The sequence below is a fragment of the Alosa sapidissima genome, chromosome 7 (genome assembly GCF_018492685.1).
Source record: "Alosa sapidissima isolate fAloSap1 chromosome 7, fAloSap1.pri, whole genome shotgun sequence".
Taxonomy (NCBI): Eukaryota; Metazoa; Chordata; class Actinopteri; order Clupeiformes; family Clupeidae; genus Alosa; species Alosa sapidissima.
The window spans coordinates 21,113,684-21,141,675 of record NC_055963.1 but is presented as its reverse complement, the minus strand read 5'-3'; the positions used below and the strand labels follow the sequence as shown (position 1 = coordinate 21,141,675).

General features: G+C 39.6%; 1 protein-coding gene across 1 annotated transcript; it reads left to right on the top strand.

Annotated features, from left to right (window-relative positions):
* Positions 1-1,714: 1,714 nt before the first annotated feature.
* gnai3 (guanine nucleotide binding protein (G protein), alpha inhibiting activity polypeptide 3) lies at positions 1,715-27,923 on the top strand. Its single transcript, XM_042096931.1, has 9 exons — positions 1,715-2,567; positions 12,691-12,733; positions 13,015-13,156; positions 13,423-13,580; positions 14,586-14,714; positions 24,807-24,936; positions 25,204-25,357; positions 26,026-26,232; positions 26,541-27,923. Exons 1-8 carry the CDS (start codon positions 2,450-2,452, stop codon positions 26,214-26,216), a joined length of 1,065 nt encoding a protein of 354 aa, XP_041952865.1. The 5' UTR covers positions 1,715-2,449; the 3' UTR covers positions 26,217-26,232; positions 26,541-27,923.
* Positions 27,924-27,992: the final 69 nt, after the last annotated feature.

Below are 27,992 nucleotides of genomic sequence, written 5' to 3'. Positions count from 1 at the left end.
TACATTATTTCCCATAAGGAATGGTCTTTTTTTTCAATACCTCCCAAGCCATGTGACCTAATGACTTTAAAGAAAATACATTATTTGCCATCATGAATGGTCTCCTTTTTTCAATAAGCCGTGTGACCTAGGGACTCCAAACCAATATAGAATAATTATCCTATTATTCCGACGGTCCCTAAGTAGGTCGGCTGGGAGCAAGTAGACAGGTCATCTGTTTGTACATTGTCTGCAAACACGGGGTGAAACCGGCCGCATTAAAAGTGAATATCTGTCGAATATCCGAATATCAAATATCAAATTAACTTCACCTCGGTGTGAAGGTGTCGCGGGCCTGATTAAAATAGTCAGCGAATCAACAATCAGAGAAAACTGCGCTGAGAACGTTGTAGGCAGATCTACCTGCTACCTATCATTCCACATTTGAGTCTTGAAAGATAACATTTCAATTTAGATTAGCCTACGGATATGTCCTAATTCACGCTAATAAAATGGCATGTTATCTCAGTGGTAATAGTTTGTTAAAACATTTGACATACCTCATTTAAGACACGCGCGAGCGCCCTCTAGGGCCTCCATCAGTGGTCCCCAAACTACGGCCCGCCACCTCATTTTGGGTGCCCCCCCAAAACATGTCCGTAGTATATATCATTCGCCCGCACGGGAGTACATCGTCAAACTAAAACCTCCGCAATTTCCCCCATTCATTCTCTATGGCGAGTCTTAACAGTACACATGTAATACTCGATTTGTCCACCGGTGGTTGTTTTGGCGCTGTTTTGCGTTTGCCATCGAAAACGGAATGAAATGTAAGCCTACCTGCAAACAATGTAAGAGACCTATGCTGACTGCATCAGTGTTCAAAGTATTTAAAAAATGTATCAATTAATTGTTAATAACTAACTAACTTCTATTCAAGTCATATTTCTGGGACTTTCTGGGATAATTATTTCTATTTTTTATCCACTCGTTCAAATGTTCATACAAAGAGTTCACAAAGTTCTCATCAGGTGACTGAAAGTTAGATTGGTGGTCATTTCAGACCACTTCAGCACTTCATAAAATTCTCATAGTTTGAGAACTTTAAATTATTTGTAGGATATTCACAACTTGAGCTGTGTATGCAAAGCAAAGACACAGAATTTAGAGTTCACACATTTTTTAATAAAATATACTTTTGGGACTCCCTGCTAATACTTTTGGGAATGCAAACGTTTTTTTATTAGTATTATTTAATTTTACACTGATATGGCATGATGACAATATAAACACAGCTAACAATGGTATTAAATTGCAATAGCCTATGATTAAATGTAATAAAATATTCAACTAAGGTAGACTGCTGTTGTTCACAGCACTAAGCTATTTATGGTTACTGATATAGAACTACTCTATATAGTCTCTGGTCCTCTCTTGGAGCCAGGTATAGTGAGCTGGCCCTCGGAAGAAAAAGTTTGGGGACCACTGGCCTAAATCTTTTGGGAAACTGGAAGTGGGAGACATGTAGCCCTGGCAGCAAATGTACTTTGCTGCCGCTAGGTGCGCGTCTAGATTTCTAGGCTAGGAGACATGTAGGCCCACAGTCATTCGGTGTCCCTGTTTTATTACAGCTCTTCCCAGTGTTTTTTTTTGTTGTTGTTGTTGTTGTTATAATTATTATCACCATAACCGGTAAATTGTCTTGACAAGAAAAGAAAAAACGTACTTTTTAACATTAGGCTGTGTTGAACATAGCCCACATTCCATTGAACTACATTTCCCAGTATCCACTCCGTTTTTCCTCTTTTTTGCAGTTCTGCATTTTTCTTTTACACTAGCAGCAGTAGTCTGAAAGAGCGGGGGTATACGAGGAGCTGTAAGTTAGCCCGAGGATAACACAAAACTTTTTGAACTATTTGAAGCAGATGTACATGAATTACGTATGGACGTTTGGGGTTTCTTGTGTTTTCTTTTACACTCTGGTGTTCTGTTAATTACTTCGTCTTAACGTACTTCAAGTGTTAAAGATTACTAGCTAACAGTGCTAATGAAACTCATGTAACTTAGCAGCTAGGATAGCTAACGTTACTTTTTAGGCAAGTATTCATACAAGTCAAACTGCTAGCCAAGTGTTATATGTAGCTCGGAGGTTTGCGACCAAACTCATACAACTAACGTTAGTTTGAATGACAATAGCTCGTTAACAGCCTGCTGTTATATATTTTCTGTTGTTGCTTATTTTGTGTTTGCTCTAAGTGCGTTTGCGGATGGCTTATACATTGTCCATTCTCCCACGTTAGAGAATTGCGTTAGGTGCCAACGCCTTTTTTGTTAAGTCCTGGTTTTCTTTGTTGCGCTGTGTAAGTTGTTGAAGTTTTGACAACAAGCGTTAGAACTAAGCGTGTGTTTAGCCAAAGCATTTACTCAATTGCCCGGTTCCAACAAATAGTTTTGTAGACTGGTTTTGAAAATGGGTTGCACACTAAGCGCCGAAGATAAAGCGGCTATGGAGAGGAGTAAAATGATAGACCGCAATCTCCGGGAGGATGAGAAGAAGGCATCCAGAGAAGTTAAACTGCTTCTTCTCGGTGAGTATCGACACAGACATTGCTAAAAGTGAATGGATTAAGTGTTTCCAGCAAAAATAATTCTCGGCTGTCTGTAATGGCCATGTTTGACGGGGACGACAGCTGACTCATATCTTATGTAGTAGGCTACACTTGGCTATGATATCCACTGTAATGCGGTCCATTTAGCCTTGTCCTTGTGGATATGCATACTTTTAACTAGTAGGAAACCAACTAATCGACTAACTAACACATATTGGCATTTTCCTTGTAAGCAAAGAGTATAGACTTCAGTAGGCTACTCTTTGTTGTAAGTGTATGTTTTCTTGGTTAGTTGCGCATTTCATGTAACCAGTTGCCGTCTTGGTTGCACAATTCAGTCTGTTTCTGTGAATAATGGCAAATAGATTGTGGTTAAAAGGACTCATGACTTTCTTCACTTTGTTATTATAGCCAACCATTGTTGTTCTGGAATGTGGGCATACTAAGTCAAAACATTTGGGAGAATAGCCTACTTTCCAGGTAGTTAAAACCACTTCGAGGAAAAGGGCAATCGCTATATTTCATGTTTTGTGTTCATATTCTGCTTGTGCCTGATGTTCTTCCTGGTGATCGATGTTAGTGTTGCCATACTTATCTGTATCTAATTCTCTCTGTCAGAGAGAATGCTATGTTTTCAGTGCCACTGAAAGGCACCCATTTCTGCCTTTTGCTAATTTATGGCACCTACAGCGAATTACATTTTTCTGTGGCCGAGTGTAACAACCTCTGCATGACACTGGAGGGAAATGGAGAGAAGTGTACATACAAACTATTTTCCAGATACTGTTCCCTCCATTTGTTGGCGTTGGAACAGAATTTGTTGGGCAAAGCCATGGAGTTTGGCTTTTGCTCTGGATGCATAAAACCACTGTGCTTTGGCGGCAGGAAATCTTTTCAACAGGCTTAATGAAACATGCCCTGCTTCACCATGAATGCGACTCCCAAATAACTGGCTCCTCAAACACTGGCCGAGAGCAGCTCAGGCTTTAGGCCACTGGCCAAAGGCCCCTCCTCATTGGAGGTCTGGCTCATCTTTGTCGGCCTGGACAGCATTGCCTCGTCTGTTTCAGGAAGAACATTTACGAAAGTCGTGGTAAAGTATGTGAAGTCCAGGGAGCCACTTGAAGTCAGTAGCAACAGTGTTATGGTGTTGGCTGATGTATTCCCTCTCTCTTCAAGATGTCTGTCATTGAAGTTGCACATCTCGGGCTGGCTGGTGATTCTCCAACCTTTGTGCATGTTAATCCACCACTGATAGCAGTGTGTCTGGCCTTTTAGACAACTGCTTCCACCTCACTGGAATATTTGAATCAGCTGAACTCTCCCTGGTACAATGTTCATCCCATTCCCATATTCAGCCCTTGGTAGCTTGGATTAAATTGACTGAATTGTGTAAACCTATTGCTTCATGATTTCCGTAGTTTTTTTCTCCCCGGCAGGAAATGTCACTGGCTCTACAGATAACTCTGTTTTGGTTTTTATTTCTGTCTATTTCTCCCCTTCATAACAGATTACATGATGCACACAAGTTCTGCTGAAACCAGGATGCTTGATTTGTCAAAACTTATCAAGCAAATTATTGATGTGTCTCTGCTGTATGCCTTTTACATTTTTTGAGGTCTTGACCAGATTGCCAACATGCTTGTGCTCCACCACTTAACTTAACTAACTAAAGTGAGGACACACTGGGCTGAGTGCTATGTGAACTGTTCCTATGGTCAAATCAACCACAGATGTTCATGGAAATGAATGTATTTGTCAGCAGCATTGTCCTAAGTGTAGTCTTCGTGTAGAAACATGCAACAGCAAGCGCTCTGAATTCCACATTTGTAGTCTGTCGCACATTTTCTGTAGAGGCATTTCTAGCTGCGAAATTTATACCATGAATGTGTGACTGATCTAGTGACCCAATTCAACAATAAGACTCAATCTAACTACCTTTATTTAGTTCTTGTGGCTGTTTACACTCAGCAATTTTAGCCTGTTTGTACACTGAACATTTTCTGTACAGGTGCTGTTGACAGTGGTATGTCTTGCTATTTATAAAAAACCACTCACGCAGTGTCCCGCACTGGTCATTATCAAGGATATAAAACGTCACTCTTTCAAACTGATGAAAAAGAAAATGTGTAGCCTAATGAAATAAATGTGATAATATGGTTTGTAATTTTAAAGGTAAAATATAAAACAACCCAGAGGGCAGGGATTAGGTGGGTTGGTGAGTAAAATAGGTTATGCAATTATCTGCTTGATAGTACTCACTTACATTTAATCATGATACTCCATGATTAAATGGTAATCCTGCTACTCCAGTGCATATCACTATTGGTTAAGGGTGAGAATCACAGAGTAACTCACAAAGCGAAACAATGCTTTGCCCACAATAACAATAAGATCATGATACAGTGATTTATGCAATACTTAACATATGGAAAAAAGATTCATCTATGATATGTCACATTATCAACGTAAATGAGGAGGAAGAAAAAGGCAAAGAGCTGGAATTATGTGTTTATTACATTATGTAGTGATTATGGGAAGTCAAATTGACAGATGAGTCTGTAGAATTTCATATTTTAGGTAAACAAAACAAAAAGTAATACGATGCGGTGTCAATATTTGGTCCCACCCCAACTATTGGGCAGAAGTTGGTGTTTTAATAAGAATGTTTTTCTCCACTTGTTTATGGGATGCTGTTAATAGTCCTGGATTGTCCTCTTTCATCCTTTATATAGAAGGTTTTAGCATGACTTTCATGTTGTTGGCCCATTGGTTTTAGTGCTGAACTTCAACTATTGGTTTAAGCCTTACTGATATTTTAAATATCTGACAGTGTCACAAATTGATATATGTGCATGGCTGGTCATAAACCTGTAAAACCCTTTGTTGTGACTGTGCATAGTGCCATTTCTCTCCACAAATGGAAAAAAAAAAAAAACTTATTAGAAAGGACAGGAGTGTTCTGTATGGTAGTTTTTCTGTATGTTGGGCTCCTTTCATATTCCAAAGTTGTGTACATTCTAATATAATAGTTGATGGAATTAGAATGTTGCAGCAGTTATTCAGATTTATCACCCGGAGAGAAGAAATACTCTTCTCTGATTGACTGGTGGGGTGGCTATTAATTCTGAATAACAGGACACCGTTCCATATCAATGCTTATGAATGGGAACTATAACAACCATAGTAGGACGACAGTTGCAGCGCTCTAGAATCTTTGGTTGCAGGCTTCGCAACAATGGAATCAACTGTAAACAAGCTAACTGTCCATTAGGGTTGGGCACCGAAACACGGTTTTAATATGGCACCGGTGCTGACGCAAACGGTAGTAACTGCATCGAATAACAACGTGGATTTCGGTGCTTAAATAGCGTTTTTTTTTTTTTTTTTTAAATGTATACGAGGCATCACTGCATATCATGCGCCATCTCTAACGTCTTGCTCTGATAGCAACACATCCAGATACAGTTAGCTAACATATGATAAACACTGGATGTATAAACCAGAGGGGTGCACCACATAGGCGAGTGGACAGTGTTTGACAGCTTGCGTGAGCTTAAGTACCTTACTTTAAAGCGATATCGCGAGCTCCTGTCAAAATCTAGCAGTGGGCCTAACTACACACAAGCAAAAGGCTATGAAACAACATCAACAGTAGGCTAGCCTATACGTTACACAATATCCTTGCTAATGCGCCAACTGACATTTATTTGAAATATTAGCAAAGTTGTAAGGTGAAAAACAACATAATGGCGTGATATTAATCTTTCATGTGCATGAGGCCCATATAGCATCACAATGAATATGAAGATCATGTTAAAAGTTAGCTGGCAAAAACATAAATATGTAGGTTACATACCCAGATGTCACTGAGCTGTCAAAGAGGCTACGAAACCATCTCCGTACTTTATCGCTAATTAAACTCGGCTGACTGGTGTTGGCGCATAGCCATAGTTGCTGTTAAAATGCCTACTAGGCTAGCGCTGGGAATCTAAACTCTCTAACACCGACATGTAGCCTAGCATGTTCAAAACTACTGCGTGTTATGGGTTAAGACATGAAATTTCTTGAAGCATTTGGGAACACACTGAATTAACTGGAAAGTAGAGTCCCTGTTAGATTAGCTTGCTTGCAAATGCCGTTGTCCATGACCTGGCAGTTTTATGGCAAGCGGTTTTAACATACCTTATGGCAAATCGCCTACACTGGGTAAACTTGAAAGCAGAGCTTACCATTGTGTGTGCATGCATGGCAAGCTGTTTTAACACTTAAATGTATTATTCGTAGGAGCAATGAGATATTGATAGTAAATTGAATATAACAGTTCAATTTCATGTTCAAATTTGTCTCATCAATAAAAAAAAAGCAATTCATGCTTTAGACCATTTTAATTTAAAACATTTTAAAAACAAAGTACCGGTTCAGGCACTGTTTCGGCACCGGCACCGTTTTAAAAGTATCGATTTAGCACCGGTATCGGATAAAACCCAAACGATACCCAACCCTACTGTCCATGCTAAAGTTGTAGCCTACAACAAGCTGAACTAGTGAGCTTCTTTTTAAACGGAACCGTGTGTTTCCTTTGCTTTACAGTGGCAACCGGGTGATAAGCGGGATAACGGCCTTCGAGGTGTGTCCTGTTATACGGAATTAATGGACTCAGGCGGCCTTGTCAACCACACGGAGATTCTATTCATGTGCGTGTGTGTCGTTCACACATATGTCAGCATAAGATCTGCAGGTTAGCATCATATCTGAATCACCCGAAAGGTCGGACCTCCATTTGACAAAGCTCTGTATATACTCTGGAGGTTATATCTGAAAGCAGCTTATAATATCTTGTATAACAGCGGAATCTAAACTTCTCGCTTCTCTAGCAGCAGCCCTTTTGTCAACCAAAATCAACTCAAGCATGCTTAGGTAACATGAATGACTATGTTAGTGTTGCTCATCTGTCTATCGTTGTATATAGCCCACACAGACAGCTTTGGGCTGGCTTCCAGTCTACAGTGTGTCATGACTAGGGTTGCACAATTCTGGGAATTTTAAAGTGGGAATTAACACATAGAAGATGGGAATTTGCAGGTTGGCCTGTAACAGGGAACTTAAATGTAGTTAAAAAACAAATATGCTGAAGCATACTCTTGGTAAAACCAATCAGAGCTAAGCTTTTAAATGCAGTTGTTTATTCAATTCCAAAGAAAATGCATGTCCATATTCCACTGGCACCATTAGCGCAGCCACTGGTTATGTTGAACAGCACTGCTAACTGTACCCCCCTGACTGTCATCATATAAAGGCCGCCCCATGCCGGATAAGTGGTTGTGATTGGTTCCTGGGTTTTTGGTGATTCGGAGATCAACTTCAATAGTCTCTGGACGGACTTGCAGTGAAAATTTAAGTTAGCTAACCGGTTCAGCACACTACTCGCAACAGGGCTATTGAGGAACACCTCCCCCCCCCCCCCCCCCCACACACACACACACACACACACACACACACACACACACACACACACACACACACAACCCGTATGCACTGTGCATTCCTTTATGACAGATCATAAGAATTTTAAGAATCCTGCACACTACTGCAGGATAATTGAAGCCACACTACTGTATTTTAAAACTTAGTTTTGGTACTACTGGGGTAAATATATTTGATCTATGGTATTAAAGGTTGACTAGCAAATACTAGGCTATGTTTGCTAAGGTAAATGTGTTCATATAGTAGCTTGTTTGTCAGTGAATCAGATATGCTAAGCTAGCTAACACCATTTCATTGACTATTTATTATTGCAAATTGTAAAAAAAAAAAAAAAATGGGTCAAGATCTCCAAAATCCCCCAGCTTAACGTTTCTGGAAAGTTTGCAGAAATGTACTGGAAATGTTCCACCCCTTTGCAGCCATAGTCATGACCAGTAGTGTAAAGATAGCCAGAGTTATTTTCACATTTGATCAGAAGGATGGATAGGCTCTGTATGGTTTTGAGATCTTCTTGTATGACTGGGGAAGAAGCTAGCTTCATGTTACATTATGATCATGTATTAGGTGTTCGAGGGGTTGTATGTAGGTATAGGCTAAAGCAGAGGATTCCCTAAAAAAATACCATCTGTTGGCAGTGCACACATGACCATTACAGCTAACGATACATTAGACAGGTTGTTCATACTAGGAATCTGAGTCATGGATGATCTTAACCTATGATGCTTACTTGTCTAAAGCCTTTACTGAGGTCTTCTGAGATTACTGGCCCTAACCTTTGTTAGGATTGTTCAAGTTTCACTATCACGTCGAGTCGTGTGTGAATGGTGCCTTGTTTAATATCCTTGATATTTTTTTTGAGTGGTTAAGTAATGCATTATTTATCATGTAATTGTCCATAAACTGGAAAGTTGCTATGTTTTTTGCATAAAGTCTCACAATCATTTGCTCATCTGCTCTCCTATGGGACAATTGTTGGAAAGCAAATTGACCTGGCTTGGAGTGCATGTTGGAGGGGGATGAAAATGATTCTAACCAAGGATGTATTAAGGACATAAAAAAAGTAGATGCTGGCACACAAAGTCATTAATTCAGCAATTCTCCCATCACCACAGTGAGGGTCTCACATGAAAATGCTGGCCTGGCTCTGCTTTCAGTTATTTCAGCTGCCACAGTTAGTAGACAAGGTCTTTGGATGAAGACTTTACTGTTTTGCCATGGTCAAGACATTGAAACAATTCTGTTAAGGTGGTTGAAAGACCATCAAGGAGCTTTCCATCTCTGTGGTCTCTTGTGCATGAGAGGGGCTAGCAGGGCAGTTGGTTAGAAATAACAGTACATGGTTGTCTTGAAACCTCAGAGAAAACACATCAGGTCTGATGAATCATCTTAATGTATCGTACAACATTAACATAAAAGCGATAATGTCAGAATATGTTTGCGTTTTTAAATTATAATTATTTTACAATTTTCATATATTGCGTTTTCTATTTTCATATTAACGGATTAGTACAGTTGTGCTCATAAGTTTACATACCCTGTACATACACATGCTAAAGTTGACTAAAAAGAGGAATAATAAAAAAATAAAAATCTTTTGGGAATTGATCTTAAAGGAACACGCCACCCAATGTCAGTAGTAATATATGTTCTTACCTTAACTTTCACGAGTTGAGTCATACCTCTACCGTGTCGGTACGTGCACTCAAACGCTCTGGTGCGCGGCCGAATGTGTTAGCATGTTGCTATGCTAGCGGGCTCAGACGTAGCCATAGAGGTAGGAAGATGGCAGTAATCAAAAACATCCACGTTTTCCCTTCTTAAATACAGTTGCACGAGTAGTTGATAAAAATGTAAGGTCACAACATTAAACGTGGCGATTTTCCAAGCGAATAAACAGGAGAACTACAATGTGTGGCGCAATAGCACTTGGGAGTACTTCGACCTAGCGTAGTAATATTAATTAACACCTAATTGGTGTTCATTGGAAACATTTTTGAACATCCAGATGAACAACGTTTTTTGTGAAATTCATGAAGTGTCAACAACATCCTCACATGACCATCGGACCAAATACAGATCCCCTGTTGGGTGCCATTCCAACATATCATTTGTTGTGTCAGTGTGCCAGACATCTATGGACGCAGTGCTCGCCAATACAAACTTGATCAAAAGGACCATGACAAAATTATGCCACTGCTTCCACAATTTCTTGGATAATAGTTAAAGACACTATTCAATTAAATTTTCAATTAAATTTTATTTGGAGAGTGACAGCGGCAAGGAAAAACTCTTACACTATGTAACATTCTTGTTATTTAGTTCTTTAAAAGTTTGATGGCGGGTCTCTTTCATGGGAGATAAGGGGTTAATCCGTGACCGTCTCAGTATTTAATTGTTTGCCATCACTGAGCATAATACTAAGTTATTTCCACTATTTTCATGCTTTATCATCACTAAATTCTCCCTGATCTACATTCCAGACTTCTGGAAACAATGTCCAAAATGGTGCATTGTGAAGAATAAAATTCATATTATGGAGCTTCAAAAATGTTATTTCATTAAAAGAAAGAACAAATATGTATCTTTATCTGGTATAAATCCCATTAGGATCATCAAGTGCCCACATGGTCATTTGGGGGTCCAAATATGGGGTTCTAAAAGAGTCACCTCTGCCGGAGAGGGTTTTTGGACCCCCATAAAACCCCCGCCAGTGGTACCATACCCTTCAAATTCATTTTGGCAAGAGCAAGGTTCCCACATATAACAAATAATCCTGTTTAGAATAAATATGATCATTAATTGTGGTGCTAAGGCCACCCAAAAAGTGAAAAATCTGTCAACATTTTTTAGGACTTTGGTGACCCACCTCTCACCCAAACAGTAAGGAATGTTGATTCTGCCTCCAGAATTGTGTAGTACAGACTACAATGAACTACCACACCAGGTTCCAGCCTCCTACCACTTTTAGAACAGACGTTATGGGCTTCCAAAAATGGCAAAAGATGAAATGTGAAATTCCAATGTGTCAATTACGGCCGTGGCACCCAAAATTCAAATGGACGCCACGGGCAAACCGTTTGAGATATTGACCTGAAACTTCAGATTCCCCCGTTTGGTAACATAAGGCATATTTTCACCACTTTACCATGTATATGATACCCCGATTTTGGCTGTTTTCACTTGGAATGACCCATATTCCATTTTAGCCATGTGGGGCTACAACCTTACCATCAAGTTGCATGTAGATTGGTGAAGTATATGACATTGTGGACCAACAGTTGATGGGGGGGGGGGAGTGGATGAGTGAAGAGAAAGTCAAATTTTGACAAACACCATGGGACTGCCAACGCTGGTTCTCGGGTGGTCATAATAAATAGTTAACAAAGCTAAACGTGGACTGTGCTTTAGCAGCAGTGCTTGATCATCGGGTTGTAATCTGGGTGTTGGCTAGGAACGATGACTTTCGCAACAGAGATCACCTTCCTGTTTCAGTTTATGACGTTTTAGGGAACCAGCTGTGTTATGATAGATGGCCATTGAAAGGCCAACTTATGTCTGTTGTATTCAGATACTGGCGAGTGATCCTGTGTTAATCTATTGTTGACAAGTAAATGTCTTCATTGTTCATATGAAAATATGTCAGTTTGATGCTAGTGTAGCAGATTGTAAAGTCTTAGGCTACCAACCATGTCTCCAACTCTGGTTTCATTAATGTTGAGTAAGAGGTGTCATTGCACTCAACTAAGATTGCTGCCCTTTTACTTTACGTGAGGAAATGTGTTGTGTGTTCTCAGTGTGAAACACGGAACTGGCTTCAGAGCTGACACAGACGACTGATCAGATGCTCTGTGGGTTCCTCTCAGCTTAGAGTCTGACCAGATTCCCACCTGACTGGAGGAGGGGTTTGACTGTGCTCCTTCAGGCTGTGTTTCTGTGTCTGTAAGTGTGAGAGTGTGTGTGTGAGTGAGAGAAATTTTCCGCATGATCATCCCCATGTCTATCAGTAAAACCCACACATTGCTATAAATATAGGCCAGTGAGCCAGCAGGGCTTTAGAACTAAACTGTGAATTCTCTCAGTCTTCAAAATATAAGCTGCTGCTGACGACTCTAAATCGCAGGCTGGTGGAGTCTCTGTGTGGATCTCCCCGTCACTGAATAATGGAGCACGCACTGCACTGCATTGATGGGATGTGATGCGAGCTGTCTGGCCAAACTGCAATGTATATATCGGGCATTTTTTTAGGATTGTTAGCTACATGCAATCTATGTAGTAATGCTGTGTATAAATAAGCCACCCATCCTCCTTGTCTGCCAGTCGGCTGGTGCTCTTTCAGCTCTTTGCTGGAGAGCAGCAAGTCCCTAGGTGGTGACATCAGGCCAACCTTTCATCTTCATGGCATTTAATCACCCATAATGAGAATCAGGACTTCAAATAGAAAGACTCCTGTCTTTGTTCATGCCGGGCTCATGATGTTTGAGGGAGGAATTGAAAAATTCTATTCAACGTGTCCCGCTCCGAGATCTGTGATTGGTCAGTTGAGCGATGCGACTTGATTTGGTTCTATTATTGGCCTCGGAGGTGACGGCAATGCTCTTTTCTTTCCTTTTCTCAGGTGCTGGAGAGTCGGGGAAGAGCACAATAGTGAAACAGATGAAGTAAGTTATTTTGAGCAATGACCTAACCACAGCTTTACAGCTGCATCAGCAGCTGCTTCACTTCAAAGACCTCTAGAATCTCAATATGAGAGTTCAAGACACAACCAACCAGCCTCAGTCGATCAGTGAAATTTCAAATATTTTAACCAGAGATTATCTTAAAATGTACTCGGTGATTACAAATATCCAAAAGGAAGCATTTTTTCTGCATTAGTATTTAGGCTAAAACACTTCAAACTATGAGAGTTTTTATCCTGATCCTGTTCCTTTTGTCTTTCAAGGATTATTCATGAAGACGGTTACTCAGAGGACGAGTGTAAGCAGTACAAGGTGGTTGTGTACAGCAATACCATCCAGTCCATCATTGCCATCATCAGGGCCATGGGACGGCTGAAGATCGACTTTGGAGACCCCGCCAGAGCAGTAGGTGTCTCAGTCAGAGATTGACCTTTGACCTTAGAAAGCATGTTCAGAAAAAAAGCGGAATCAGAAATCACCACAGGCATGTTTACCCCCATACTGAGCAGTTTTCTACAGGAAGGAAGACGAGCTACTCCATCAGGCCTTTAAGCTGAATAATGCAAAGTGTCTGAAGCCCTAACACGTTTACCCAATCACATATTTCTGTGTCTCTCATGGTCACACGTTTCTCTGACTTTGTTATCATTGCACTTCTCCTGTCTTTCCAGGACGATGCAAGGCAGCTGTTTGTGTTAGCCGGCTCCGCTGAGGAAGGGGTAATGACTGCGGAGCTGGCCGGCGTCATCCGCAGGCTGTGGAAGGATGGTGGCGTCCAGAACTGCTTCGGCCGTTCCAGAGAGTACCAGCTCAACGACTCGGCGTCCTAGTAAGACCCAAGGCAGGACGCCCCAGTGTGGGTCAGCAGGGTCCATGAGGCAGTCATCTGCTGGGAAACCAATGGAGGCTGGTCTGTGTAGTTTACTTGGTAGCTGACAGAGCTCCAGTGCTGTGGTTTATGGTTTTGGGGTGGGGCTTTGGAGAAGAACAAGATTGATCTTGCATTCTTAGTTCAGGCTTAAACTTGTCAAGAATGTTTTACCCCACTTGGAGGAGTGTCACTGAAAAGGATATCTGTTTTTAGTCGGATCATCTGTTGAGTGATGAAATTCTAAACCTGTATACAACAGAGAATTAGACTCGTTGGTTTACATTGTGGGATTATTCAGTGAAATTTGGTGTTTGTACAATGCCTTATGGGAAAGGGAAAGTCAATTTCTCATATTGTCTTTTCCCAGTCTTTCATATGTGACCACATGGCATTTAGACAAGATGGGAGGGGATGGGGCTCTGCTGTCGCAAATGTGTGTGAGAGGGCAGGGTAAGGCAAGTGAGTGGAGATGGGAGGTGGGGGCTGTTATTTAGGAAACAGAGGAGGCGTGCTGGGCTGCCACTTGGCCGGCCCAACGAGTCGCGGCTCACCCCGCCATGTTTACACTCAACCTGGGAGATATAGAAAAATATCAACCCATATTTCCATCACAGTCCCAGAGTCATTTTTCAGGCTTCACCATCATGGTTATTGAATGTGGCAATCAGATTTAGATTCAGATATGTCACATACACACGTGTGTACAACGGGTAGTGAAATGTAAGCCTGGTTAACTCCATGACTGTAAAATGGAAAATAATATAAATTAAACGGATAAAAGATTAAAAGCAGTAGTTATTAAAGATTAAAGCATGATTGTGATGTAGCCAATTCCACTGTGCCATGCTTGTAAAAACCTGTTTAGTTTATCAGTTACTTGCCAGCTGGTCATGCCTGTGCTTGGCCAGTAGATTTTAGATAACTTTAATGGCTATGTGTTCTGAAACACACTCTCTCTTGTAGTTACCTGAATGACCTGGACAGGATATCTCAGCAGAATTACATTCCCACTCAGCAAGATGTGTTGAGGACTCGAGTGAAGACCACCGGCATCGTTGAGACGCACTTCACTTTCAAGGAGCTGTACTTCAAGTGAGCATCCCCCTCATACGCATCCTTATCTTGAGTCCCTCAAGGGTTTGGGCTGAACTGCAGTAGTAGTGCTATACATCTCCTTTGTTCAAACATCACTCACAGCTGCACTCAAGCACCAGTCAAGCATATCAGCCATTCACAGAAATACAGATTCTTTGCTCTGACTTAAAAAAATACTATCAATACAGAAGTAGCATCTGCCTTAGGATCACATGGGTGATGCCGGTTGGTTCAAGAGAGCTCAGAGGTTGGGCTGATTCTCAGTCTACATAAGTTATGCCAATGCAAATGCATGGAGATGCGCAAGGAGGGTTTGCAAGTTTTAAACGTGAGTGCCATGTCATGTCTTTCTGATGAGGGCAAGACATCCATGTAGCTTGTGTAGACTTCGAAAGGGCTTCTCAATATGTGCATAAGCCTGGCGCTGTCAACTATGTCCACGTAGCTTTATATAGACTATAGACCGTTTCAATCTGTTCCTAGAGAGTTTCTGGTTAAAGCGTTCAACACCAACGCAAATACTTTGCGCAAATACTTAGCGTAATGTTCTACAAAATGTTGATTAAAACATGTTTTTAAAATGGTCTCCAAGTTACCATCAGCTCAGTGTTGTATTCCGTGCCACCGGAAATGCCTTAGGAACGCACCTGTTTGCTTATGCAATTGAAAGGGTCTATATAAGATGACTGTTCATCTACTCGCATTAGGATCTTGGTTTGGAGGGTTTGTTGTGATTGTTTTGGCAAAAAGTCACTGAATTGGTTGTTAGAATTGTGCTTAAAATTGTGGTGAATTGGAGTGTGTTACTGGAGAAATGTCTACAAATTGCCATCCCACCTGGACCATGTTAGGGTTTGTTGCTGCCAAAAGTGACGGAATATGCTAAGGGAATTCTAAAAAATGTGGCTAATTTAAAAAATGTTATTTGGATGATAGAAGAAATTCCCTGGCATTGTTTTTGTGATAATATTGTAGTAATAACAGAAAATTGCAACCGGTAATTGTACTTGCGGGAAATCCTGAAGGGTCTGTTCATGGCCACCCAGCAGGGATCATCACAGTGGTGTCCTACATTTCCATATACAGTGCCTATAAAAAGTATTCACCCACCTTGGATATTTCTCCTTTTACTGCTTTTATAAATGGAATCTTGATCAATTAAAAAAAATCCCCTCTTTAATGTCAAAGTGAAAGCAGATTTCTACAAAGTAAAGTTAATCAATTCAAAATACAGATCTAGAAAAAATGAAGATACCTCTGCACATTTTTCTGATGTCATCCTACGGTTACTGAGTGACATTCGAATGAGTTGACGGTCATATTCAAAATTAAGAGACCACTGGAAATTTGAATATGACCGTCAATATATAATGCAAACTAAGCCATTGAATAAACATCAACTTCAAGTCAGCATTTAGTGGATGCGCCTTTGGCCGCAATTATGGATCCTGCATGGATAGGTCTCAAATAGGCTCGCACATCTGGATACTGCAATGTTACTCCAATTTGTTGTTACAAAATTGCTTTGTAGGGCTGCAGCTATCAATTCTTTTTGGAATCGAGCGATTCTAGCGATTATTTCATCGAGCAATCGGATAAAAAATAATTTTGCATTATTAAGTATAATTTATTAATATGCACACAACAAATGTCATGCTGTAAACTAGCCCTAGCCATTTCAAAGTAAATTAATATAGTATATTAATAATCTGTTTTTTGTAGATTTGTGCATCTGCAGCATTTACCATTACCGGTACTACCAAATAACCTCCCTTAGAATTTTTTAATTTTTTTTGTAGTACAATGCAATTATACTACAGTAGTATTTTCATGTCCAAAGTACTGCATTTCTGCAGTAAAGTACAGTAGGCTATTATGCAGTACTATGCAGTTCTTTCGTGTCATACTGTATTTCCAGTATAAGAACTGCGGTTTTGATACTTGAAGTAATACAGTTTTTTTTTTTTTTTTTTTTTTGTAAGGGCTATAATATTTAGGTCTGGGGTAAGCCTATTTGGTGAGGTAGCCTAACCCAGTGTTTGTCAAACTTTTTTTCTGGGGACCCACTTTTTAAAAATGACAGACTATCGTGACCCAACTCGTGACTGTGGTAGTTAACAAACTAGATCAGTGGTTCTCAAACTTTTTCTTTCATTCCCCACTTTGATCAAGGGGGCATTCTCGAGCCCCACCTGTCCCTCATCGTTCTAAGAAAGTGGTAGGTCAAGCTTAAAATTGTCAAATTTATTGAAATAATGACAAGTTCTAAATATATCCTCTTCAACAGAGTTAAAATCAGCTGGTGCTGCAGATATAATATAAGTAAATACATAACACACATATTTCTGTTTTCCAGCAACATATTAGGAAGCATAGGCCATTTTACAGCATTGTACAATATATTCAATGAAATACCAACATGCTGCATTAAATGGATCCATAATCCAGTCATACTGAGCACTGCTGGTTGGGAAATATTTTTGAAATAAACTTTGCAGGGATGTGATGTAGGCCTACTGTTTAATACATGGGATCACAAGAGTGGCTCCCAATCAGACGTTTCAGCGATTTCGCTCAGAAATCTCAAAGGCATAATACTGTCACAATCGAGGCGCCTGTCCCATAGCCTACTCAAGTGTTTTTGGTGAATGCAGTAATCTTATTTGCTAGGTGAGGTAGGTGCTTGTCTTTGCCTTGTAACTGGACTTAAACTGGATTTAACTCAAATGTATAGCTAAGATATATCAAATATATCGCTAAGATAGGCCAGCTTCGTCAAGAAATGTTCATTAGTGAACGTGCTTGCAGATTCAAACATGCGCTCTTCCTCCAAGAAGAGGCGACTCGGAGCTCAAACACGCGCGACAGCACTTTACCTCGGGAAAGCCACCTTGCCTCGCTGTGAAACAGTACAGCCTTTTGGTCAGCTACCATCTCTTCGCAAAGTGCGGAGAATAGACGAGCTTTTAAGGGCCGGGTTTTGATGAAATTCACCACTCTCACAACAACGTTCAAAATCTCATGTAGGTCGGGACTAAGCTGCCTTGACACGAGCGCTTCCCTGTGAATAACACAGTGCTACCTGGGCCCAGGCTACAGATAAAAAAATAAATAAAAAAACTCCTGTTTTTCACGTCAGTTCGCGCCCCACCTGGCATGTCTCCGCGACCCACTACCCACAGTTTGAGAAACGCTGGCCTAACCTAACAGTGTGTGTGCGTGTGCATGATGCGCGCACGAGAGAGAGAAGGAAAGAGACGAGATGAGTTTTTTTGGTGTATTGCTTACAATTTTACATGAATTTGTTTACTACTTAACCCATTCGTGCTGGATGCTGCACGATGCAACATTCTATCTCCCGCCTGTTGCTGCAAAGCGCAACATTGACATTGAAAATGTATTCATGTGAATATTCAAATGAAAGATACGTTAAACTTAGCATATATCATCACAGGTAACAAGCTAATGTTGCTAATGTTAATTTAAAGCTAGTGTTGTGCTAATGCTGGGAACAGGCAGGGATGGGAAAAATACATCAGGATGTAAAGCTTCTTTTTAATATCCCAACCATTTAACCTATTAAAAACCTGTGAATTCAAACACACTCAACACCTTACCTAGCCTGACAAGCCAGACCCACATCAAGATGTAGGGTTTGGGAACTTACCATTGGCAGTGCTCAATCCGAGGGGCGGGATAAACGGTTGTCCTTCAAATTTCTTTAGCACGCAATAGGATAGCGCTACAACTCAGGAGTCCCATGCATTTTCCCACCAGCAGAGCTAGTTGATCAAACTTTTGCCAATTTAAAAAAAGCTTAACTCTAGTCGCGATTCAAAGACTGCTGTTCGCCAGCAGCAGCATCCATCTTCTTTGTTTTCAAGTAGCAGGAAATTCATGCGTAACCGTCGCACGATGTGATTGGCCTGATAGAAGTTTAATTTTTTCAGCTCGCAAGCCAACGGCGAGTTGCTAGACTACCCTGGCTGCAAATTACATTTGCTGCTGCTATATTCAGTGTACCCACACTCCACACACATCTACATTACTGTATGTGTATATATATATATATATATATATATATATATATATAGCACCAGCACCAATTAGAGGCTCCTTGCATCATTTTGTGCTTTTATGACGCCATCACATAGAGTATTTTGCAGTATTTTTAAAATACAAAAATACGTAAGGGATAATGTATTGTCCGCCGGTAATTATCAGAAAATAAGTCCCGACAGGGAGAACAGAACCCCGACGCGCAGCGGAGGCTATTTGCCAAAACGAGAAAAGAAACCTAACACAATGGGTCTTTAAAAAGGATTTTGCTACCGTTTCGTGTCTTCCGCTGAGAAAATAAATAGTTCGCCACACAGATAGAACGGCCATATGATGACATACTTAGATTAATATTTCACCAGGTCCGAGGGCTAGATGTGTTAAGTAGCAGAAGATTAGTCTATACAATGTCCTAAATTGGAGACCCAATGTTAAAAAATTAAGCTAACACCAGCATGAGTGTAGGGTTGGGTATCGTTTGGGTTTTATCCGATACCGGTGCTAAATCGATACTTTTAAAACAGTGCCGGTGCCGAAACGGTGCCTGAACCGGTACTTTGTTATTAAAATGTTTTAAATTAAAATGGTCTAAAGCATGAATTGCTTTTTTTTTTTTATTGATAAGACAAATTTGAACATGAAATTGAACTGTTTTAGATATTCAATTCAATATGAATATTCAATTTACTATCAATAATACGAGTAATACATTTAAATGTGTTACATGTTTTGGGGGGCCACCCAAAATGAAGTGGCGGGCTGTAGTTTGGGGACCACTGGCATAGAGCAATGCAAAAGAGCAGAAGAATAAAATGAGTTTTTGTGCTGAAAACTGCACCAATTCGAAATCACGATGGTTAGAGGATGTTAAATATGTTCAATATCCCTAACGGAATACATGTCTTCGCCAAAAATGACAAAATACGATGTTATAATAATGCAAATGAACGGCAAACTTTGAACTAGAAAATGTAATTCCAGGGAATTACCATTGCATGTAAATGCAAAAAGCTGCTGTTTATAACATTATATTACTTACAGTATAATTATTCAGACTACATAGACTTACAGTATTCTTGAAAACCACTTACTTGGTTAGATGTTAGCTTAGAGTACTGTATATGACAGTAAAAATAAATTGTTAATTCAATATTGATCAACATTCTTTGTTTTAATACAGCAGTATGAACACTTATCAACCAATGTAAGCTTGAAGTAAAAAAAAAAATCACAGTTGTTGAAACCAATTTTAAAGTTACCCAATCATGATTAGGGAGAAACCAGATGTCTACTGAATTTGCATTCTTACAGAACTTGATAATGCCAATCATATTATCCTAAGACAGATCTATTTATCAGTGGTAATTCTGAACTGGCAGCAAGAGCTAGAGGCCTCAGTTAATGGTATTAGGTCAAATTTGATGGTGATATCATGGAAGAATAAAAGAGTCAGCCCTTTAGATGATCAGTTTTAGACAGAACTTAGGTTAGAATCTTATTTTTCACACAGCACAGCTCGGGTCTAAAAACAGAGGCCTAACAGCACAGCTAAGTTTCACAGATGTCACAGCACAGGTATATGATTCAAAGGTATGAATGGTTGACAAATATGATTCACAGGTATACATATTCCATATAGTTAGTGAGTATAGTCCACACAACAATATAGTTCTCAGAATGTCTCAGTGTAGATCTCAGATAAGTCTCAGTATGGTTAAATGGTATGTGCACAGATATGTTGAGATATGGTCACATGTTTGTAAGAATGTATGTTAGTAGGTATGTTGCTAGCAACATTGTCAGAGATGTATGATTGACAGGCACACACGTAATTTCATACACAGTCATCACCTGTGGTCTGGTCTGGAAGCTAAAAGGCAAAAGCAAACAAGTTTAACAGTTATACCAAAACAAGGAATGTCTGCAATTGTTCAATACAACTAAGGTATTTAAGTGAAGTTGTTACATAACATGAGGCTGACGCATTATAACCTAACGACTAACTTGGTAAACAGTTTAAGCTTTTTAAACAATTCTCTCAACAATTCTAGGACAGTTAAAAAAAAAGGTAGAGTAGGCCTACAATACAAGCTACTGGTAGTTAAATACTAGCCTATAATATTAAATTGAAAACAAAGCAGAATTCTGTGTTTTATTGTTTTCAGTTTTAGTATAGGTGATAGCTAATCATATTTTTTTTAAAATATAAAACGTACACGTATAATGTATAACAGCTTAGAAAACTTTGCAGGCAAAGTTGTTGATAATCATATGAGTAAGGACGGATCATTCTGATAAGTATCTTGATAACCAACTATAACTTAAACAGCTTGCTAGGTCTGTCAGCCACATTTTTTCCTACAGATTAGATGTAGGCTACTACAACTGGAAAACTTGATTTACGTGCCAGGCTACACTTTAATTTATAGACCAGAACAATGCAGAAATGAGTAGGCCAAGTAAACATTGTAGCCTATGTTGACAACACAAACGTTATAGCTCAGTTTCTGTAGTGTGTTTTAACAAGACTTTAGTCGTATGGTCCATTTCCTAACAGTAGCCTATTCATGGCTTTCATAAGGTCCCTTTCCACAGGAGTATTAAAGGAATTATCCGGAGTAAAATGCACTTTAGATCAATTTACGGATGATTGGGAGTACATACATTGAGTTGACATCAAAATCATGTAATTCGGATGTGTTTTGAGAAAGTTCGATTTTACCGTTTTTAGTCAAAACTCCTTAGCCTGTTAGTGACCAGGGCATGTCATTTTGCTGCTACAAAACGCTATTTTTATACCTCTTCTACAGTTCCAAACAACATTACACTTACGTGGTAGTGAGTAGAGGGTCCATAAAGCCAAACCGAAGTATCCCGAGGTCTTTATGTGGTCGTATAGAGAGTCCAGAATGAATTTCATCAAGCCAGTACCTTTCCGGAAATGTTGCTGCTGCACCTGGCATCTTTAGGGGAAAGTCCGTAGAAAATTGTCCCTTACAAGACCTTTGTAGGAGTAATTGAATGATGTCAAACGGTTCAGTGGTTTTAGTGTCATTAAACGTTGAATTTGGTGGAAGAATAATAATAATAAAAACAGATAATAATAAGAACAGTGATAATAGTCCATTGCATTTACATGCAATGCAAATATAGTCTGAAATGAGATGTTATTATCATTGAGACAACAAGGGTATACAAAAAAATCCGATTGTAGCTTACAGCAGCCGACTATTTAGGTTAAGTTTATAACGTTGTGGACGGCCACCAAGCGTCTTCTGCCCCACGGCTGCGTGCGCATCTAGTTTTGTTGGTTAACGGGAAACCCATATATATCCCCCCCAAAACACTATTATGTCAATTGTAGCAAACAACATGAACTATTGGGGAAAAAAAAAATATTGTAACAAAGTTCTTAATTTGTGATTCTTCAGATTGCATTGCAGTAGACAACATAATTTATCTTACAACAGGTTTTGATACTGTACAGTATGGATGGTAGCTACAGGACATGCTTTGAATTCAGAATATTTAACAATACAGTGCTAGGGACAGATCAGATAGCCAGAGACTTGAGACTTGACTTTGACTCATGACAAAAGACTTGAGAGTTGACTTGAACTTGCCCCTCAAAGACTTAAGACTTGATTTGGACTAACTCAAAGACTTGAGACTCGAGCTCGACTTGGACTTCCAAAAAATGACTTGTGAACATCTCTGCTTAAAATCATATCGACTCACGACACTAGGCTACAGCCGCTACAAATACCATACGTTCTAACTAGCTAATACATAAACTAACAGCAATGTTTACGTTTCCTTGTGTCGGCTATGCTTGGTGAGTGAGCTGGTGTTAACAACTGGAGGCTTTCGGCTCAAATGTTGAATTATTGTTGACGTGTTGTTGTGGTATGTCAGTTCTGCTTTGCAGTGGACACATTGCACCTTGTCTTCTTTTGTAAGTTTGAAATGATCCCAAAACTTTGGACATTCTCTTCTCATTCACTTTGGTCTCATCAGGGCAAACTTTAGTCAAGATTTAATAAGAGCTTTGCCACTCACCCACAGAGCTGTGACTGGTGAAGAACTTGGGCAAAAGTTATTGTACGCATAGTTTCTCCCATTTCAGCTGCTGAAGCTTTTCTTCTTCAGAGTGATCATATGGTGCCCTGGTGGCCTACCCCACCACTATTCTTCTTGAACGGTCACTCAGTTTGTGGGGACGATCTGCTCTAGGCAGATTTGCACATTTGCCATATTCCTTACATTCCAGGGGATTTTCAGTGACTTGAAATTGTTTTTGTGTCCCCCTCATTTATGCTTTTCAATAACTAGGGATGCACGATGACATCGGCCCGACATCGGTATCTGCAGATAAAAGCTTCATAACTTGATTATCGGCATCGGCCAATATGGATATTTCTGCCGATGTGCCTGGCCGATAAGGTGACCTGTTAATTATGCGCACACGAAGCAAATGTTTACATTACTATGCGCACCAACAACATACTTCAACATGTTGGCTGTGTGGCAGTATTTCCAAATTCCGGAAACTGTTAACAAATTGCTATTTGCAATTTGCTATGTGCTTGTAAAGTACCAGTGATGCGAGGAGGGGTAAAACGATACTCTTTTAACGTTACCAATTTAATTACACATCTTAAGAGCCAGCATCCTGAACTCTACAAAGCACTAAGCCAGAAAAAAGAGCACAAGCTAAAACCGTGACGACGCATTGCTAAGCTTTTGTTTACAATGCCAATCAGTTTCTAAAGTCTGTAACGTTAGCTAACGTTAGAAAGCTAGTGTTAGTTTCATGAAGTCCAGAATGAAGGCTAGCTGTAAAGTTACTAGCCTACGTGTTGTAGGTCTCATTCATTTTACTCTACAGAGTGACATTTTAAGTGTAGGGCCTACAGGGTTACAGCTGCATTTCTGTTCATTTGAGAACAATGTGTCATATTGTCAACAACACAGTTCTTGGGGAACTGTCTTGTAGGCTACTGTTCAAGTATGACATTTACATGTTAATGTGAAATAGGCTACTTAATAAATGTGCCATATTTGAAATAATTTAAATATTTTTCATGAGTGAATGTCTATTTCTAAAATGATACAGGGTTGAATCAAAGTAAAGTTTTTAATGTCCCGTATCGGCAGCAAGTAGCCTACACTATCATAATAAAAGGTTAATTGTAATCGGCCAAAATGAGCTTGTAAATATCGGATATCGGCTAAAATTCAATATCGTGCATCTCTATCAATAACCTTTTCTCTGAGTTGTTTGGAGTGCTCTTTTATCTTCATGGTGGAATTATAGCCAGGAATACTAATTGAACAGAGACTGGACCTTCCAGACACAGGTGTCTTTATATTATTAAACTATACAGATTCACTGCACTCAGGCGATCTCCGTTTCACCGCTGTTGATTTAGGTCAGTCACTTTAAAGGGGGGTGAATATTGCTATATATACAATTGCTTATTTTTCATTATATATTTTTAATTAATTAACATTTTGTAGAAATATGCTTTCACTTTAACGTTAAAGTGGGGATTTTTGTAAATTGTTGTAAAAAAGACCAAATTAACTTGATCAAGATTCCATTTCTAAAAGCAGTAAATGGGGAAATATCAAAGGGGGTGAATGCTTTCTAAAGCCACTGTATATGCATGCGAACAGGAACTTCTTGACACTGAAGCTTTTCAAAATGTTTTAGATACATGACATATTACAATTGGCCACAAATTGCTTTTTCCTTCCCCCTGCTATTTTGATAATAAATTGATTGTTTATTTTAGCAGGAGGGTAGCCACATAGAGAATATTTAGTTTCTAGTTTCTGTTTAGTTTCCAAGTGCTGTGTGGTGGTACTCAGAAATGCACCTCGCATGGCACACAAAGCCATATGTTATTACAGGGCCGGCTGTGTTCTGGTGGAATAAGAGCACCCAGCTGGCCTGCATCTGTGAGTGGTGTGGCGCGTCACGTCAGCAGCCCGATAACTGGTTCTGGTGCTTCTGTTTGAACACAGGATGTTTGATGTGGGCGGCCAGCGCTCGGAGCGGAAGAAATGGATCCACTGCTTCGAGGGCGTCACCGCTATCATCTTCTGTGTTGCGCTCAGCGATTATGACCTGGTCCTGGCCGAGGATGAGGAGATGGTGAGCCGAATTCTGTGTGTGTGTGTGTGCGTGTGTGTGCGTGCGCACACAAGAGAGAGAGATTTCACAATTTATATGAAATCTGGACCTGCCCCTTAAATCTTGCTGACATCATTGTATGACCCCCTGTTTTGTGTGTGCATGAAATTCCACAGCTGTCTCATCATTATTGAAAATGTCCCTTGTGATTTTCATTTTTTGTTATATTGGTAACCTTTAAGTCTACCATATACATGCTGCAGTAGTGACAATGATCTGTCTCTACAGAATCGTATGCATGAAAGCATGAAGCTTTTTGACAGCATCTGCAACAACAAGTGGTTTATAGACACCTCAATCATCCTCTTCCTCAACAAGAAGGACCTGTTTGAGGAGAAAATCCAGAAGAGTCCCCTAACCATCTGCTACCCTGAGTATTCTGGTGAGGGGAAATTGGCACACTAGAGCAACAGTGCCTTTAATAGATGATTTCCTGTAACCCGTGACTGAAGCAATTTATCACGGTCTCATGGTTTTATATAACTGGGTGATTGCCCCGCTGATAACTAGCATTGTTACACTTTCTTTCTGGGCCTTTGGAAAGAAGGGCCTCTGTGGTTCAGCTGGTGTGAACTGATGATACTCTTCCTACTGCTCTAGTTTTGTTGGCCTAACAAATCATAACACAGTCCTGCCTTCACAGACTGGAAGCCTGCCACCTATCTGTTTAAGTGTAGTTGTACACCTATGTAAACTGTCATGATTTAAGCACACACTTCTTACTGTCTGGAGAACCAGTTTTGAGACAAACCAGAAGATTAAGCAAACGCATGCAGTCACTTTGTACCAGATTTTATTACCATAGATAGAGTCCCCTAGACATCTGTTTAGGTTGCTTTAACAGTGCATTCTTCAATACTAGTGCATCTTAGGAATGCCCTTATCATGCCTACATAAAATGTCAACATGAGAATACTGACCACAGAGATCCAGTCTGGCTCTTAGAAAATAGGTCATCACTGAAGCGACAGACAAAAAAAAAAACAATTGGACATTGTTTAGAGTGCGAACTGTGTGAACACAGCTAAAGTTTCTTCGTTCTGCATTCAGGCTCCAACACATATGAGGAGGCTGCTGCGTACATCCAGTGCCAGTTTGAGGACCTGAACCGGAGGAAAGACACTAAAGAGATCTACACACATTTCACTTGTGCCACTGACACCAAGAATGTCCAGTTTGTGTTTGATGCGGTCACAGATGTCATTATTAAACACAACCTGAAGGAATGTGGTCTTTACTAAACCAGTGACAACTCAGGTTCGGCACATAGTATTATCATTTTACTTATAAAGACATATCTGTTCAGCATATACTTAATTAATTAAGTGGTTCTTATGAGTTAATGCTTTGTTTATTTTCATTAGGCTATTGATCATTGTTATTGCATTGATTGAAACATTGCAACATTTTAAAACTGTTCACTGTTATTTTTTTAACTATTGTATTGTTTTTATTTGTAAGTCGCTTTGGACAAAAGTGTCTGCTAAATCATATAACCATAACCATACTTAGCTGGAGCGTACCCTCAGTTGTGTCCTAATCTCCTCCCCCCTCGTTTCTTGCAGTGGTTGGCGCGACTGCAGCATGGAGAATGAGATGGATTTCAGCAGAGCTCTCTTCAAAGGACAGCCAAGTCTTTGTGAAGTGGAGCTAGGTAGAGACAGTTATGAGACTGCACTCAGACACAGCTGTACAACTGATTTTCATGTGTGAGACTGCCTTTTTGTACTCTCCCTCCACCTGTAGCAATATAAGTGTTCTTTTTTAAAGATTCCCTTTTTTGTATTTATCGTGCCACCAAGCATTTCTGCAAACAAATATGTATGGAATTTTGGTACTTGTCATCATTAGTTAATCGTCACATAGTCCTATACTCTCTGCAGAATCAGGCTATACTATGCACGGGATTACTACAAAAGAAATGGTTTCATCTCAGTTTTCACATTTTTTAGTTTTAATTATGTTTTAGTCAAGTTGTTGAGGTAACGCATAACCTTTTTGACATAAATACCATGCCTGTACAATGCAGTCAGTGTAACTGTTACTTTTCACAATGATTCACAATGTTCCACATTTGATAAATTATTAATGATTTTAAAAGTAATATTATGGAAAATGAATCTGTCTCCTCCTGTGAGATTGTCGGTAGAATTGCTCTACCTTATGAAAGGATTATGAAATGTGATGCCTGTTTTGTGCGATTTCACTTTCAAAGTAGATTTAATAGCTTTGATAATCTACAGGGATGATACAGGTTCTGGAATTTTCTTTATTTCACTAACCAAAAATGGACCATTTTATATTAGACAATATTTTTTGATTGTGGGTAGCCACTACAGTTTCATTTGTATAGTGTGAATTATTACCAGTTCAAAGAGTCTTTGTGATGGTCCTGCCACACATGGCTCCTTAGCTCTTACAACTCTTTGTAATAACTTTTTTTATGAAAGTAACCTTGACCTAGTCATGTGGAATTTAAATGCTTGATATTTGTTGACTTGTAAAAGAGGGCCTTTCTTTCTTAGATGTTCTTTCTTTAATCCTGTGGATTCAGTTGATACAAAAATGATATCTGACCAAACAAGATGGAAGTTGCAATTAAACATTAGTCTACATGGGAAGAACTGTTACATTGTTGAATGCCCTTGAGCCCTCTAGCATGCCTTATTTCTTTGTACAGATGTTCTGCCAGATACCTAATGACAGTTTGTGGGTTTGAGACTAGTCCGCTCCTCTAAAACAGCCTGAACATTCCAGAGGGGAGTTTCATGACATGGCTGGTACTATTTAACTTTGTCCAGATAAATCGCTTTGTCTTAACATTGTTAGATAATGCCACTAAGAATTCAATTTTGTTTATTTTTTTAGCTTAAAAATATTAGATTGAAGAGTGCTTTTATTCCTTTTTGAGAATTGACCACTAATATCTATTAAAGCACTGCATCACAGTTTTGACTCTGCCTGTTCTTACTGATCACATTTTCTCCCACAGTTTGCTAGCTAAATGTGGTCATCCA

What these genes read in the sequence shown, in the direction of transcription:
- gnai3 (XM_042096931.1), top strand. Translation starts at nt 2,450, where the DNA reads ATGGGTTGCACACTAAGCGCCGAAGATAAAGCGGCTATGGAGAGGAGT. An exon ending in ACAATAGTGAAACAGATGAA is followed by an intron (nt 12,734 to 13,014) that starts GTAAGTTATTTT and finishes TTGTCTTTCAAG; the next exon opens with GATTATTCATGAAGACGGTT. An exon ending in TTCAAGGAGCTGTACTTCAA is followed by an intron (nt 14,715 to 24,806) that starts GTGAGCATCCCC and finishes GTTTGAACACAG; the next exon opens with GATGTTTGATGTGGGCGGCC.